This window comes from Phyllobates terribilis, unplaced genomic scaffold (genome assembly GCF_046119375.1).
Source record: "Phyllobates terribilis strain yellow unplaced genomic scaffold, ASM4611937v1 Scaffold_4__5_contigs__length_816908805, whole genome shotgun sequence".
Classification (NCBI taxonomy): Eukaryota; Metazoa; Chordata; class Amphibia; order Anura; family Dendrobatidae; genus Phyllobates; species Phyllobates terribilis.
In genome coordinates this window covers 701,963,019-701,977,466 of record NW_027362764.1, presented here as the reverse complement: position 1 = coordinate 701,977,466, position 14,448 = coordinate 701,963,019, and the positions used below count along the sequence as shown (strand labels likewise).

The 14,448-nt window shown below is 47.1% G+C and overlaps 1 protein-coding gene and 1 long non-coding RNA gene across 2 annotated transcripts in view; one reads left to right on the top strand and one right to left on the bottom strand.

Annotated features, from left to right (window-relative positions):
• Positions 1-452: 452 nt before the first annotated feature.
• Positions 453-2,682, bottom strand: LOC141264491 (uncharacterized). Its single transcript, XR_012319969.1, has 3 exons — positions 2,471-2,682; positions 739-794; positions 453-657 (listed from the first exon to the last, which is right to left on the bottom strand). It is a non-coding gene; the product is annotated as an uncharacterized lncRNA (long non-coding RNA).
• A 220-nt stretch (positions 2,683-2,902) lies between these two features.
• Positions 2,903-14,448, top strand: part of STK3 (serine/threonine kinase 3) — a 231,141-nt gene continuing 219,595 nt past the window's right edge. Inside the window, exon 1 of the mRNA XM_073679611.1 lies at positions 2,903-3,089. Within this exon, the coding sequence (XP_073535712.1) occupies positions 3,067-3,089 (23 nt within the window). The 5' untranslated portion in view covers positions 2,903-3,066. The remainder of the gene's footprint in view (positions 3,090-14,448) is intronic.

The window sequence follows — 14,448 nt, the reverse complement described above, 5'->3', positions numbered from 1 at the left end:
TTCACACATCATGGTTTTTTTTCAGCATTTTTTTTTCTGCAGCAAAACCCGATCTCTTACCAGGAGAATTTTTCTTGCTTGTTTTTTTGATGCGTTTTCAGCTTTTTTTTTTTTCCACTGTCCTTTTGTCTCTTTTATGCATGTACATAGAGTTTAGTGACAGAAAAAAAAATCTCCGTCTGGTTTTGGCACAAAAAACACTGAAAGAAGTGACCTGCTCTATTTTGCAAAAACAAAACAAAACATGCAAAGCACAAAATCCTGAACAAGAAAAAAAAAAATGATATTAGATAAAGGAGACGCTGGTAGGCTGATCACTAACAGCAGCAGCGAATTAGTAGACACAGAACCACTGCGTGTCAGTGGGTAGGTGTAACAAGAGTTTAGGTTATATAGTTCGCGCTAAGGTAGTGAGGAGGACTCAGATTCAGTTGATAAAAGGGTCAATTTTTATTAAGTTAAAATGTAATTCTAAAATGTTGGATAAAAAGTTATCATAAGCATTATCGTAACGGTTCTGTTTAAAATTAATAGTCTTTATACAGAGTAAAAGATCAACATAAGAGAGCATATGCTGAATTGTTCACAATGGTGGTCACTTGGGACTGTGGGACTGTATGGGTTGAGACTGTTGGTTGGGTTCAACCGGTGGAGAACCTGTAGGGAGAGAGGTTGCGTTACTTACATTTAGAGGGGTAGTTGACTACGATGATGGTCAATGGGAGAGGTAATATTTACCTGGTTAGTCACTTGGTAGGTGGTCGGTTGATGCTGTGGTGAGTGGTCCACGGTCACTGTAATGTAAATACAACAGTCAGTGTGTCTGGTATGGCACTCTGTTAGGGGTGCGATTGGTAGTGTGGTAGGTACCTTCAAAGAGTACACTGTGTTCCAAATTATTATGCAAATAATATTCTCAGATTTTCCCAAATTACCTATATGAATTGCAGTCATTGTAATTTTCCAGTCAAATAACTATTAGAGTACAATTGAAAGGTTTTTGTACAAACTGCCTATGATAACAGTATATATAAAAAACTCAAACTGCACTCAAAATGCATATTCCAAATTATTATGCACAGCAGTTTTCAACCTTTTCATTTTAATAAAGAACAAAAAAAATGGTCATTTTTGAAATTATAAGCGTTAGCAGGTTATTACAAACTGAAATCAAACAGTTTTCAACTCAAAACTTTATTCTAGGTGATGTTACATTTGCACATAGGACCGCTTGTTCGAAAGGAGCTTCTGAACTCTCTCGTCCATTGAATTTGTCAGGTTTTGGATGGTTTCTGCTTTAATTGTTTTGCATGAGGACAGAATCCCCTCCCAGAGCTGTTGCTTAGATGTGAACTGCCTCCCGCCATCATAGACACTCCTTTGGATGATGCTCCAGAGGTTCTCAAAGGAGTTGAGGTCAGGGGAGCATGGGGGCCACACCATAAGTTTGTCCCCTTTTATGCCCATAGCAGCCAGAGATGCAGATGTTTTATGTGCAGCATGAGATGGGGCATTATCATGCATGAAATGATCTTGATGGTCCAGATGGATGGAGTGGAGGATGGCTGGTTGATGGACACCCCATACAAACACGGCTACGGCGCTAACAAGGAGGAGGTGGAGTAATGTTTTGGGCTGGAATCATGAGGAGAGAGATTGTCGGCCCTTTTAGGATCCCTGAAAGGGTAAAGATGAACTCCATAATGTATGTTGAGTTTCTCAAACAGCACTTCCTGCCATGGTTCAAGAAGAAGAACCGTGCATTCCGCAGCAAGATCATTTTCATCTCCTTCTGGTTTTGGCACAAAAAACACTGAAAGAAGTGACATGCTCTATTTTGCAAAAAAAACAAACAAACAAAAAAAACAAACAAACCACGAGGTGTGCATGAGAATTCTGGTTTCTCAGACTTTGCTGGTACTGTGAAATACAGCTGAAAATTTGCAACAAAAACACCTAAAAGAAAAACCATGATGTGTGCACATAGCCTAAAAGCTCAGTTCACCGTAAATGCTGCTAAGGTGCTCATATAACAATATTTCTGCAATGGGGGGGGGGGGGGGGGGGAGGGTGTGGTTGCCACCAGCAACAAAGTTTCCCAGAAATTTGCAGATCCCATGTTTCAGGACTGTTTTTATTCAACACAGAGCTTCTAGGTCAGGCCTAGGGTTAGATCTAGGGAAAGGTTCAGGATTATGTTTAGGTTAGGATTTAGCCTTAGATTTACGGTTCGGCTAAGGTCTAGGGTTAGATTTGGGCTTAGGTCAAGGACTAGGTTTAGTATTAATGTTCAGCTTAAGGTCACATTTAGGATAAGATTTACGGTTAGGCTCAGGTCTATAGTTAGAATAATTAGGTTTAGAGTATTAAAATTGTTACATAAAAACAAAACAAAATATAACAAATCTTAATTTTTTTCTAGCAAAAAACTAGGAGGTGAAAGAGTAAAGTCTAATGACCTCAGTATTACCTCAGATGTGCTTGAGGTATAAAGGACGGAAAGCGCTAACTGCAGCGCCCTGTACCGGCTATATACACTGTTACATTATATACACAGCTATAGGATACAGTGGTACATCAATGCTGTAGCGATCAGAGAACCCCGTCCTCGATGCTTTGCCTGTGGCTCCTGGACGTTCGCACGTGCGCCCATCGCTCTTATATACTTTGACAAACTCTAGACTGGGTGGAGTTTTAGTCTCAAACTCCGCCCTTTTCACGACTATGCCCCGCCTTTCCCCCCCAGCATGCTCTTGTCCTATCCATGTCGCTTCCGGCTCTCTGTCTCTGCACCAATATGACAGAAGTACCTTGCTAGCTAGCGTCACAGCCCGTAATAGGAGGCCTGACCAATCAGATGACGACCTTGTGACCGCTGTGGCCACTCCCTGCCTGGTTTCTCTCTGAGGGGCGGGCCCTTAGCGGCGGCGCCAGGTTAGGTTGCAGTGTAGTGAGGGAGAGGAGGAGGGATGTGTGTGAGGCATAACATGGAAGTTGTGCGGAGTTAGTGGCTGTTCCGGAACGATTCGTTTGCTCTAGAGTTTGGTGTGAGCGGACACATACAACATGGAGCAGCCTGCGCCCAAGAGGTGAGCCCGGCGGGGACGTGTCACATGTGAGGGGTAGACACTGGGCCTGGGGGACGTAGAGTGATCCAGGCCTGTATCCTCTAGGTGTCCCATCCCAGACTGTCAGCTGCCTCTAAACATAGAGCCCATCACGTGATCTGTGAATTAACTTTTTCCTGGTTTGTGCACTCGGTATTGGCAGCTGTGCCACTGCCTGCCACCTGTGCTCCCTATACCTAAGTGTCACCTGACGGGTTGTTGGTTAAGCAGTGTAAAAAAGAAAAACTCTGCAAACCCATAAGATGCAATGTATTTGCCTTCCTCAGTTCCTGCTTTCTTTGACTGAATGGAAACCTCCTTGTATGCATCCAGAGGTCGATACTCCATGTTCAATTATTTATTTTTGCAGTGTGGATTTTGCTACCAGCTCCAGGTTTCTGTGGTTCTCTGGGTGACAGAGCTGCAGTGGGCCCCTCTTCATTTCTGATTTCCAAGAGCTATAGCTTTTTATTTTTTTGGGTTGATAGCGTTGTATGAGTCTCTTTTTTAGCGGGACGAGTCATCGTTTTTATCTTTCCCATGTTGGGGTTCAAATGACTTCTTGATCTCTTTTTATTCCATTTTTTGGGAAGGCAACATGAGCATAATGCAGCAAATCTGCCATTTCTCTCCTCATCTTTTCAGCATTCATTGCATGTGAGAAATATTCTATTAATTTGGACAGTTATTCACTTGCTGATAATGTAAATGTAAATTTTTTTTTCTCAAGATTTTACAGTATTTGCATTTTAGATAAAATGGGGCGATAGATACCGTATATTCCGGCGTATAAGACGACCTGGTGTATAAGACGACCCCCCTACTTTCCTGTTAAAATATAGAGTTTAGGATATATTCACCGTATAAGACTACCCCTTTTCCAACGCATACCAAACACCGGTAAAAATTAAAAAAAAAACAGATTTGAATTTAACATGGTCCTTTTTTAATTTAAATTCTTATGACATGCAGGTATATAGCAGGAAAACTGTCACTCATAAACATAAGGCATACAACAACATTACTATCATCCATTTTCATCAGCGGCATACACCGGTACCCGACAATTTACAACAGAAAGAATAGAGCTTCACACATAGATTAGATAGATAGAAACATGTCAGTCACATATATAAGAAGTACAGTGACAGTGTTGGTTACTGTACTTGTCATTTAGTGTAAAGGATTTATTTAAAAAAATAATAGTGTTTTCATGCACCGTCTCTTTAAAAAAGCCGGCCGGCAATTCAGCATCTGTACCTGACAATTTAGAATAGAAGGAATAGAGAATCACACATAGATTAGATAGAAACAACAGAAGACAGAAATGGAGCTTTTAGCAAAATGCAATTAGAAAAAAGATTTTATTATTGGTATAAATACATTAAAGTACATGTAAAATCCATAAGGACAAATATAAATACTGATGTGTGCAAGAGAGAACAGAAGACCCCCCTCAACAACAGGCCTCAGGTAGGCATCATTACAGTGCAAAATATGATGTACAGCAAATGGTGAACACTATGCATACCCAACCACAGGGGAGCAATGAATATTGCTAAGGTACCCCATGCTCTATATAAAAATTAAAAGTACTATTGGGAAATAGGCGATGCAAGAGAGTACATAGAAAGCTGAATGATAGTACATCAAACAAAATGATCAAGGCACTAACCCAAGAGCTGAGAACTCCCCATAAGGGGAAGAGAAGGGTACAAAGAGTACAGAAAACACCTACCCAGGGTACTCTCTTGCATCGCCTATTTCCCAATAGTACTTTTAATTTTTATATAGAGCATGGGGTACCTTAGCAATATTCATTGCTCCCCTGTGGTTGGGTATGCATAGTGTTCACCATTTGCTGTACATCATATTTTGCACCGTAATGATGCCTACCTGAGGCCTGTTGTTGAGGGGGGTCTTCTGTTCTCTCTTGCACACATCAGTATTTATATTTGTCCTTATGGATTTTACATGTACTTTAATGTATTTATACCAATAATAAAATCTTTTTTCTAATTGCATTTTGCTAAAAGCTCCATTTCTGTCTTCTGTTGTTTATGTGTTCTGGAGCTATGTTGCTGGTTTGACACGGTTGTGCTTGTGGATTTCCATGGGCCCTGGTTTGCCTCCAGCAATTATGTTTTTGGGTTTAATTTTGCTAATAGATTAGATAGATAGAAACATGTCAGTCACATATATATGAAGTACAGTGACAGTGTTGATTACTGTACTTGTCATTTAATGTTAAAATAAAGGATTTATTTAAAAAAAAATTGGCATGGGGTTCCCCTTAATTTTAGTCTCTAGCGGAGGTTAAGCAGACGGCTGGGGCAGATGTTTGAAGCCTGGGAAGGGGGTAATACCCACGGAGCTTCCCAGACTACTAATATCAGCCCCCAGCTGAATACCTAGCCTTTACTAGCTATTAAAATGGGGGACCCCCCAAAAAAAATGACGTGGGGTCCCCCCTATTTTAATAGCTAGCAAAGGCTAGGCAGACAGCTGGGGGCTGATATTAATAGCCCAGGAAGGGAGCCATGAATATTGGCCCCCTCCCAGGCTAGAAACACCAGCCGTCAGCCGCCCCAGAAATGGCGCATCCATAGGATGCGCCAATTCTGGCACTTAGCCTCGCTCTTCCACGCTGCCCTGGTGCGGTGGCAGGGGGTAATAGGGTTGGGGTTCATGTCAGCGCCAGCTGCCATGAAGCCCAGGTTAGTAATGATGGGCGTCTATAAGACACCCCCATTACTAACCTACAAAGTGTTAAAAAGAAAAAACACACACTACACCAAGAAAAAAATAATTTATTTGAAATAAACCACACCATTTTATTTAATTCTTAGTTTACTAAAAAAAAAAATAGTTACCTGTCCACGTTCCTGCGCTGATCTCCCATGCACAGCTGTCACATCTGGAGATGGTGACAGCTGTGCATGGCTGCTGTAAGCTCACACTGCCGGGAACACGTCCGCTCCCGGCAGCGGGAGCCCCTGACTGAGGTCACCGGAGTGCATTCAGGCAGCGCAGCGCCGGAGACCTCCTTTACGGCACTGCTGTACCGTGGGAATTTCTCACGATACAGCAGGGCCGTAAAGCAGCTAACCGGAGCAGCGCTGCCTGAACTCCGGCGAACCCGCTTATGCAATGACGGGGCTGCTTTACGGCCCCGTCATTCTAGCGGCGGCAGCGGTTCAGAGCGGTCACATTGTATGTGGCTGCTCTGAACTGGAGATCTTCGTGGGACACTCGTGGACTACTACGGAGGGGTAAGGATAAGGTTGTGTTTTATTATTTTATATTTTATTACAGGAGATCGATGGCTTCGGGGAATTAGGTGTCTAGGTGAGTATAGGTGTAGTTTTTTATTTTTTACTTTATTTTAGGTGGCGATCGGCGGGGACAGGTAATGTATGAACTAATTTATTGTAGGTAACCACTGGCCACCAATGACATGTATTTAACATTTATTGGGGACACAGTAGGGCAATTTATATAGCAGGATCAGGCTGATGGGAACTACTGCTCCCATCGAGCTGATCCTGCTGGCAGGAGTGGACGGGGGACAGACATAGGCCGATGGGAGTAGTAGTGTCACATCGGCCTATGTCTGCCTGCACGCGCACACCGCGCACACCGCGCAGACACACCGCGCAGACACACCGCGCAGACACACCGCGCAGACACACCGCGCAGACACACCGCGCAGACACACCGCGCAGACACACCGCGCAGACACACCGCGCAGACACACCGCGCAGACACACCGCGCAGACACACCGCGCAGACACACCGCGCAGACACACCGCGCAGACACACCGCGCAGACACACCGCGCAGACACACCGCGCAGACACACCGCGCAGACACATCGCACACCCGCAGACATCGCACAGACACATCGCACACCCGCAGACACATCGCACAGACACATCGCACACCCGCAGACACATCGCACAGACACCGCGCACACCCGCAGACATCGCACAGACACCGCGCACACCCGCAGACATCGCACAGACACCGCGCACACCCGCAGACATCGCACAGACACCGCGCACACCCGCAGACATCGCACAGACACCGCGCACACCCGCAGACATCGCACAGACACCGCGCACACCCGCAGACATCGCACAGACACATCGCACAGACACCGCGCACACCCGCAGACATCGCACAGACACCGCGCACACCCGCAGACATCGCACAGACACCGCGCACACCCGCAGACATCGCACAGACACCGCGCACACCCGCAGACATCGCACAGACACCGCGCACACCCGCAGACATCGCACAGACACCGCGCACACCCGCAGACATCGCACAGACACCGCGCACACCCGCAGACATCGCACAGACACCGCGCACACCCGCAGACATCGCACAGACACCGCGCACACCCGCAGACATCGCACAGACACCGCGCACACCCGCAGACATCGCACAGACACCGCGCACACCCGCAGACATCGCACAGACACCGCGCACACCCGCAGACATCGCACAGACACCGCGCACACCCGCAGACATCGCACAGACACCGCGCACACCCGCAGACATCGCACAGACACCCCGCAGACATCGCACAGACACCGCGCACACCCGCAGACATCGCACAGACACATCGCACAGACACCGCGCACACCCGCAGACATCGCACAGACACATCGCACAGACACCGCGCACACCCGCAGACATCGCACAGACACATCGCACAGACACCGCGCACACCCGCAGACATCGCGCAGACACACCCGCAGACACACCCGCAGACACCAATCATGACGCGTCTGGGAGGTGAGGCTGACCTGTGAGACCGTGGGAAAGTTCATGTGAGTTCATGCAATGCAGTCAAGCATGAACTCACATGAACCCTCTGAGGGCACCGCGGCGACTTCAAATGAACAGCTGATCGGCATCACTTGATACCTCAGCTGTTCATTTGAAATAACCGGCGGGAAAGCGCAGCACAGAACGAGAAAGCTGGCGGTGAAGTCTTTTCACTGCCGGCTTCCCCGCCCGGGTCCTTCGCTCCCCGCTCCTTGGTGCTGCGCTCCCCGCCCGGTCCTAACTTACGATCGGGATGGGAGGTGGCGAGGGGAGCGGAGGATCGGGGTGGGAGGCTGCGGGGAAGCAGTATGGGGCTGTGTGATTGTTTAAAACTTCCCAGCTCCGGACACAGCGCAGCGCTTCTGTGACAAGTGAAAGCTGTCGGCACAGAAGCCCTGCACTGTGTCCGGAGCTGGGAAGACACTGCGATGTGTCAGAAAAGTTCGCTAGGTTCTGTCTGTCTCCGCTGCTGGGAATACGCTGTGCTGTGTCCCAGGCCTGAGAAGACACAGCGCAGCGATGTGTCAGTTTCAGCACAGAAGCGCTGACTGTCTGGACCTACCGCCGCCGTATTTTAACTCCCTCCACCTTATATTAACTCCCACATGGCAGGGATACGGCCACGGCAGCTTATTAACACCCCCAGAGTATCCCCGCATGTCAATTTCTGAAAGTTCAAAAACATTACCGGCGTATAAGACGACCCCAGACTAGACAGAAGATTTTTCAGTCTTCAAAAGTCGTCTTATACGCCGGAATATACGGTAGATATTATTTAACTTTTTTTTATTGGTAATTTTAGGGGACCTGATCCTGTGATTGCTTGTGCCCTGGGCTGGGTTTGATAGTAGGTTCAGTAGGTCCCCGACTTCCATGACAGTAACATCAACGCCCAGCTATCATGTTGCTGGATGTGCAATGGGCGTCAGAAGGGAGCGACACTTTGCCCTAATTTCAGCCTCTAAATTGCTGCGGTCTCATTTGAAAGTGGCTTTTAAAAGGTTAAATTGCTGCGATTGGAGCTAACTCTGATCGCAGCAGTTACACTGAGGCTACGTTCACACGTTCAGTATTTGGTCAGTATTTTACATCAGTATTTATTGTGAACGTGGCCTTAGATGCTGGCTGTGTGAAACAGCCAGCATGAGTCATGTATGGAACGGGCTCATCTCCTGAGCCTGCTTCATACAATTTGTGCTCACTTAGATATACGGTAAATTTTGATAATTGCATCCCAGGCAGGATGGTCCCCCTGGTTCGGAGGGACCGAGTGCTTGCGCATGTCCTGTGCCGGTTGTGCCTGCACTGATACGTTGCAGCAAACCAACAGGCGCAGGGCTCACACATCAGGACCACGGATCGTCTGAACCCGCACAGATGGGTTTTACAGGAAATCAACGTGATTTTCAGATTATAAATGGCCAAGTGATAAAGAGCATGATAATGGCATGTCAGATGCATCTTGGTAATGGTTGTAATGTAATGTGTGACCCCAGCATTGTGAATGTCTGTTTTTTGGTGGTTAATACCAATCTCCACTGGCCATGGATGACACTGCTGGATCTCTATACTCTTATGCAGGTGTAAGATAGCAAAAGTTTTTTTTTTAATCTTTTTGGAAACTGTCTCCAGCACCTCCACCCCTGCATAAAATATTGCACTGTAGCATGCGTTCTCAATTCCTGTTTTCCAGTACGTCTCCATGACAGCACCATAGGAGGAGTAATCCCATATCTTGTGTAGGGACAGGAAGCACAAGAGGTTAAAAGCCCTCCCACCCCCAACCTCTTCAGTGTTTTTCCTGTCCCTACACAGGACAGGGAGTACAGGAGGAGCGCTTGTGCAAGAGCACTGGTGCGAAGTTAGATGTACCTCAAGGAACCCCGGGGGATCGGGGGGGGCGCGACTCTATCCTTCCTGCCGCCAAGCAGGTCCTGGGCCAACACTCCCTGTCGGGAGTCCTTCAGCCTTCCGGTGTGTTGGAGCCTCCGGGTGCTGCTCCCCCATCGCCGGGGCTCTCGGCGTCCTGCTCTGGGAGGGTCCAGCTTCTCCCGGCTTCAGGACCGCCTGGCATCGAAACCGGAAGTTCGGAGATGACGACTTCCGGTGGCGGTCGCGCAGGAAATTCAAATCGCGGGTCGACCAGGTGCCAGGGAGCAGGAGAAAATGACAGGACGACCAGGTAAGGTATAAGAAGGGGGGCTGGGGAGCATCAAAGGCAGGCTTACAGCTTGGACACCCCTGACAGTAAAGTGGCAGATATGTCTCACCCTGATACCCTTCCTGGATCGCCCCACAGTCATGTAAGTGTACCATTACATTTTTATATGGTTAATGGAGCTTGCTCTTATCAAGCCCCCAATATTTTTTATATGATATCTCTGGGCAATTACCACCTCCTTCTGAGCAAAAGAAGGATACAGGGAAAAAAGCCACAGTGAAATCCAAGAGGTGCCTGGATTGTAACAGCAGACTTCCCGACTCGTATACAAAACGTCTATGTGCTGAATGTAGAGCACGGGGCTTTATTAAAGGAGATGCGTTTTATAATCAAAGAAGAAGTTCAGGCTTCTACTACGTCTCTGCTGCCCCCAGGTTCAGGAGTCAAGGATGGCCAGTGACCCAAAAGACCCAGAGAAGATATAGCACCATCTTCTGAGGGTGAAATCGACCCATCTGGCGACTCTGACAACCGTGACACCATTAGTCCACCTCAGGGCGGGGAACAAAAAAATATGTTCCGCTCACATGGTATGGATATTCTTCTACGAGCAGTCCGAAACACGATGCTAGTAGAGGAAACGGAGAAGAGCAGTAACATTCAGGATTAGATGTTTGGTGGTCTTAGAACCCAGAGATCTATGGTTTTCCCTGTTAATGCTCATGTGAAGGACATGATACTGGAGGAATGGGAGGATGTGGAGAAGAGACTCTCTATTCCACGAGACTTCCGCGCCCGACTATCTTGACCTAGAGGACACCAATGTGTGGGAAACTATTCCTAACATTGACGTCCCAGTGGCTAAGGTGGTCAAGAAAACCTCTATCCCCTTTGAGGACTCGTCAGGACTTAAAGATCCTATGGATAGGAAGGCGGATTGACTTTTGAAAAAAGCCTAGGAAGCTTTGGTGGCAATTATTAAATCTAATGTCGCTGCTACATGTATTGCCAGATCCACACCCCGAGGGAATCTCTCCTTCAATCATTGCCCCTATTAAAAATGGCAACCAATATTATGGCCGACGCTTCGGTTAAATCTGTCCGATTTGCGGCCAGAAATAATGCACTTTCCAACTCAGCCCATAGAGCTGTTTGGTTAAAAACATGGTCTGGAGATACAGCTTCTAAGAACAAGCTGTGCTCCATTCCATTTTCAGGGCTCAGAGTATTCGAACCAGTATTAGACGACATTCTAGAATAAGCGTCCGATAAAAAGAAGGGCTTCCCTGAGGAGAAAAAGAAGGAGCAGCCCTTTCGCAAACCTTTCCCTTCCTGTAGATATAACACCCAGAAAAAAGGGGGTTCCACGAGCTGGAGTTTTAATAAGGGGGACAAAGATAAGAAATACCAGCCCAGTACTAGCTCCCGTCCAAAACGGCAATGACTATGTCAGAGTAGGGGGGCGTTTTTCAAAAACAGTTGGCATCGGGGCACTCAAAATCCCTGGATACTAACAACTATAGCGCAGGGTTACAGGATAGTTTTCTCAAAAATTCCGCCTGACAAAGGGTTCCCCTACCTCTCTTTCCCGTCTACTGGCAGACATAGAGAAGCTGCTACTTCAGAGGGTTATTGTGCCAGTTCCAGAACACGAACAACATTGGGGCCATTACTCCTCTCTATTTTCAATAAAGAAACCGTAAGGGGAGTTCCGTACAATTATCAACCTGAAACCCCTAAACCGATGGGTTCGCTACAAAAAATTCCACATGGAATCAGTAAGATCAGCCATTCCTCTAAGAGACGCAGATGCGGTAATGTGCACCCTGGACCTCAGGGATGCATACTACCAACTGCCAATACATTCCTCAAGTCAGCAATATCTGAGGTTTGCACTACCATCAGTCCGTCTGATTCTACACTACCAGTTCCGATGTCTTCCCTTTTGGCCTGTCATCTGCTCCCAGAATCTTTACAAAGATCATGGCAGAGGCGGTGGCCTATATCTGACTCAGGGATATTACCATCATTCCGTACTTGGACGACTTCCTGTTGGTGGCAGGATCTCCTCTAGGTATGACGCAACATCTGGAATTTGTCCTACAGACATTAACCAGCCTGGGTTTGATTGTGAACTAAGAAAAATCCAATCTTGTCCCAAGTACTTCACACATCTTCCTGGGAGTCCGTCTCGACTCCCGAATGCGAATGTCTTATCTCCCGGAAGACAAGATGCTCTCAGTTCCACAAAGGATTCGTTCTTTTGCAAGAGAGAAGAAACCTTCAATCCGAAAGGCAATGAGTATTTTGGGAATCATGACGTCATGCATCACCTGCGTCAGATGGAGCCAGTTCCATTCCAGGCCTCCACAGAAATGCATCCTGGAAGTGACAGACGGGCATCAGAATTACCGAGACAGGAAGATGTCTTTGTCCAGAGACTCCCAGGACTCTCTACACTGGTGGCTCGACGAGAAGAATCTACAGAAGGGAGTGCAGTGGATTCTGGAACCTTGTCTTTTAGTGACCACTGACGCAAGTCTCTCAGGATGGGGAGCTCGAGTGGGAGATTCTTATCTCCAAGGAACATGGTCCTCAGAGATTCAGACCCGATCATCGAATTTTCGGGAACTACCGGTGATTTGGGAAGCCCTACAGATAAGCCGGGTGGTCTTGAGAGACAGACATGTGAAAATCTTGTCGGACAACATCACGGCAGTTTCTTTCATCAGACATCAGGGTGGACCAAGACATCCACTTCTCCAGTCCCTGGCCAAGAGGATATTCTTAGGTATAGAAAAGATAGTGAGCTCCATTTCAGCAGTTCACCTTCGGGGATCCGACATTCAGGAGGCAGATTACCTCAGCAAGCATCAGATGAAGGCTTCAGAATGGGAACTGAAGGAAGAGGTGTTCCAGCGACTAACTCGCGGATGGGGTCAGCCGCACCTAGACCTTTTTGCATCCAGAACGAATGCAAAGACGACCTCTTTCTTCTCTCTCGACCCAGGATATCCTCCTCTGGCAGTGGATGCTCTCTCACAATATTGGGGAGAGGGCCTAACATATGCCTTCCCACCTGCTCCTCTAATTCTGAGAATGCTGCGGAAAATTCAGGAAGATCGGTCAATTGTCCCGTTCTGGCCAAGGAGGAGTTGGTTCTCCCTTCTATTTCATCTAGCGTTGGAAGACCCAATCATGTTACTATTTCAGGAAGATCTTCTGACGCAAGGTCCACTGTTGCATCGGAATCTTCAACAACTCCAGCTCTTAGCTTGGCTTCTGAAGGGGAGATCCTGAAAAACAAGGGCTTATCCGCCAGAGTGATCCAGGCTGTGCAGGCTAGTAGAAAACCTGTAACCCAGGCCATATATAAAAAAGTCTGGAGGACCTTTTGTCATTTCCACAGGACGGTAGACACCTCTCAGCGAGACATCCCTGCGATCCTTGTTTTCTTGCAGTTGGGATTTGACGCAGGTCTTAGACCTAGTACCTTGAAGGTGCAGATTGCGGCACTAGGTGCTTTCTTCGACACATAATTGTCCTCGCATCCCTGGATAATCAGGTTTGTCAAGGCAATCCAGAGACTTAGGCCTACCCAGAGAATTTCTTCCCCTCCGTGGGATCTGAATCTTGTCCTGAGAGTCCTTTGCAAACCTGCCTTCGGTCCAGTTAATGAATTAGAAATAAAGAACTTGACTCTGAAAACAGTCTTCTTGGTGGCAATCACCACGGCTAAACGGTTGGGTGAAATCCAGGCTTTATTGGTTGTCGAGCCATGTATGCTGATTCGGGATGATTGCATCATTCTCAAGCTGAATCCAAGTTTCTCCCCGAAGGTGGAGTCATTGATGACCTTAAACCAAGAGGTGGTTCTTCCATCATTCTGCGAAAATCTTAGGAATCAGAGGGAGGAAGAGTTCCACAAGCTTGATGTCCGCAGAGTAGTGTTAGCCTATTTGGAAGCCACTCGGAACTGGAGATTAGACTCTAATCTTTTTATACAGTTTGGGGGGAAAAATAGAGGCAGGAAGGCTTCAAAACCATCCTTAGCTAGATGGGTCACATTCATGATTAATCTAGCGTATCTTTCAGAAGGACAGCTCCCCCTGAAATTATCAAAGCCCATTCTACCAGAGCAGTTTCCACCTCATGGGCAACTAGAGCAGGGGCTACCATTGAACAGATATGTACTGCAGCCACATGGTCAGGACATACTACTTTCTGCAAACACTACAAGCTAGATGTTCTCTCACAGCAGAGATCTGTGTTTGGTAGGAAGATACATCAGGCAGTTATCCCACCCTAAGCTATGAGTTCTTGGGTATACTCCTATGGTGCT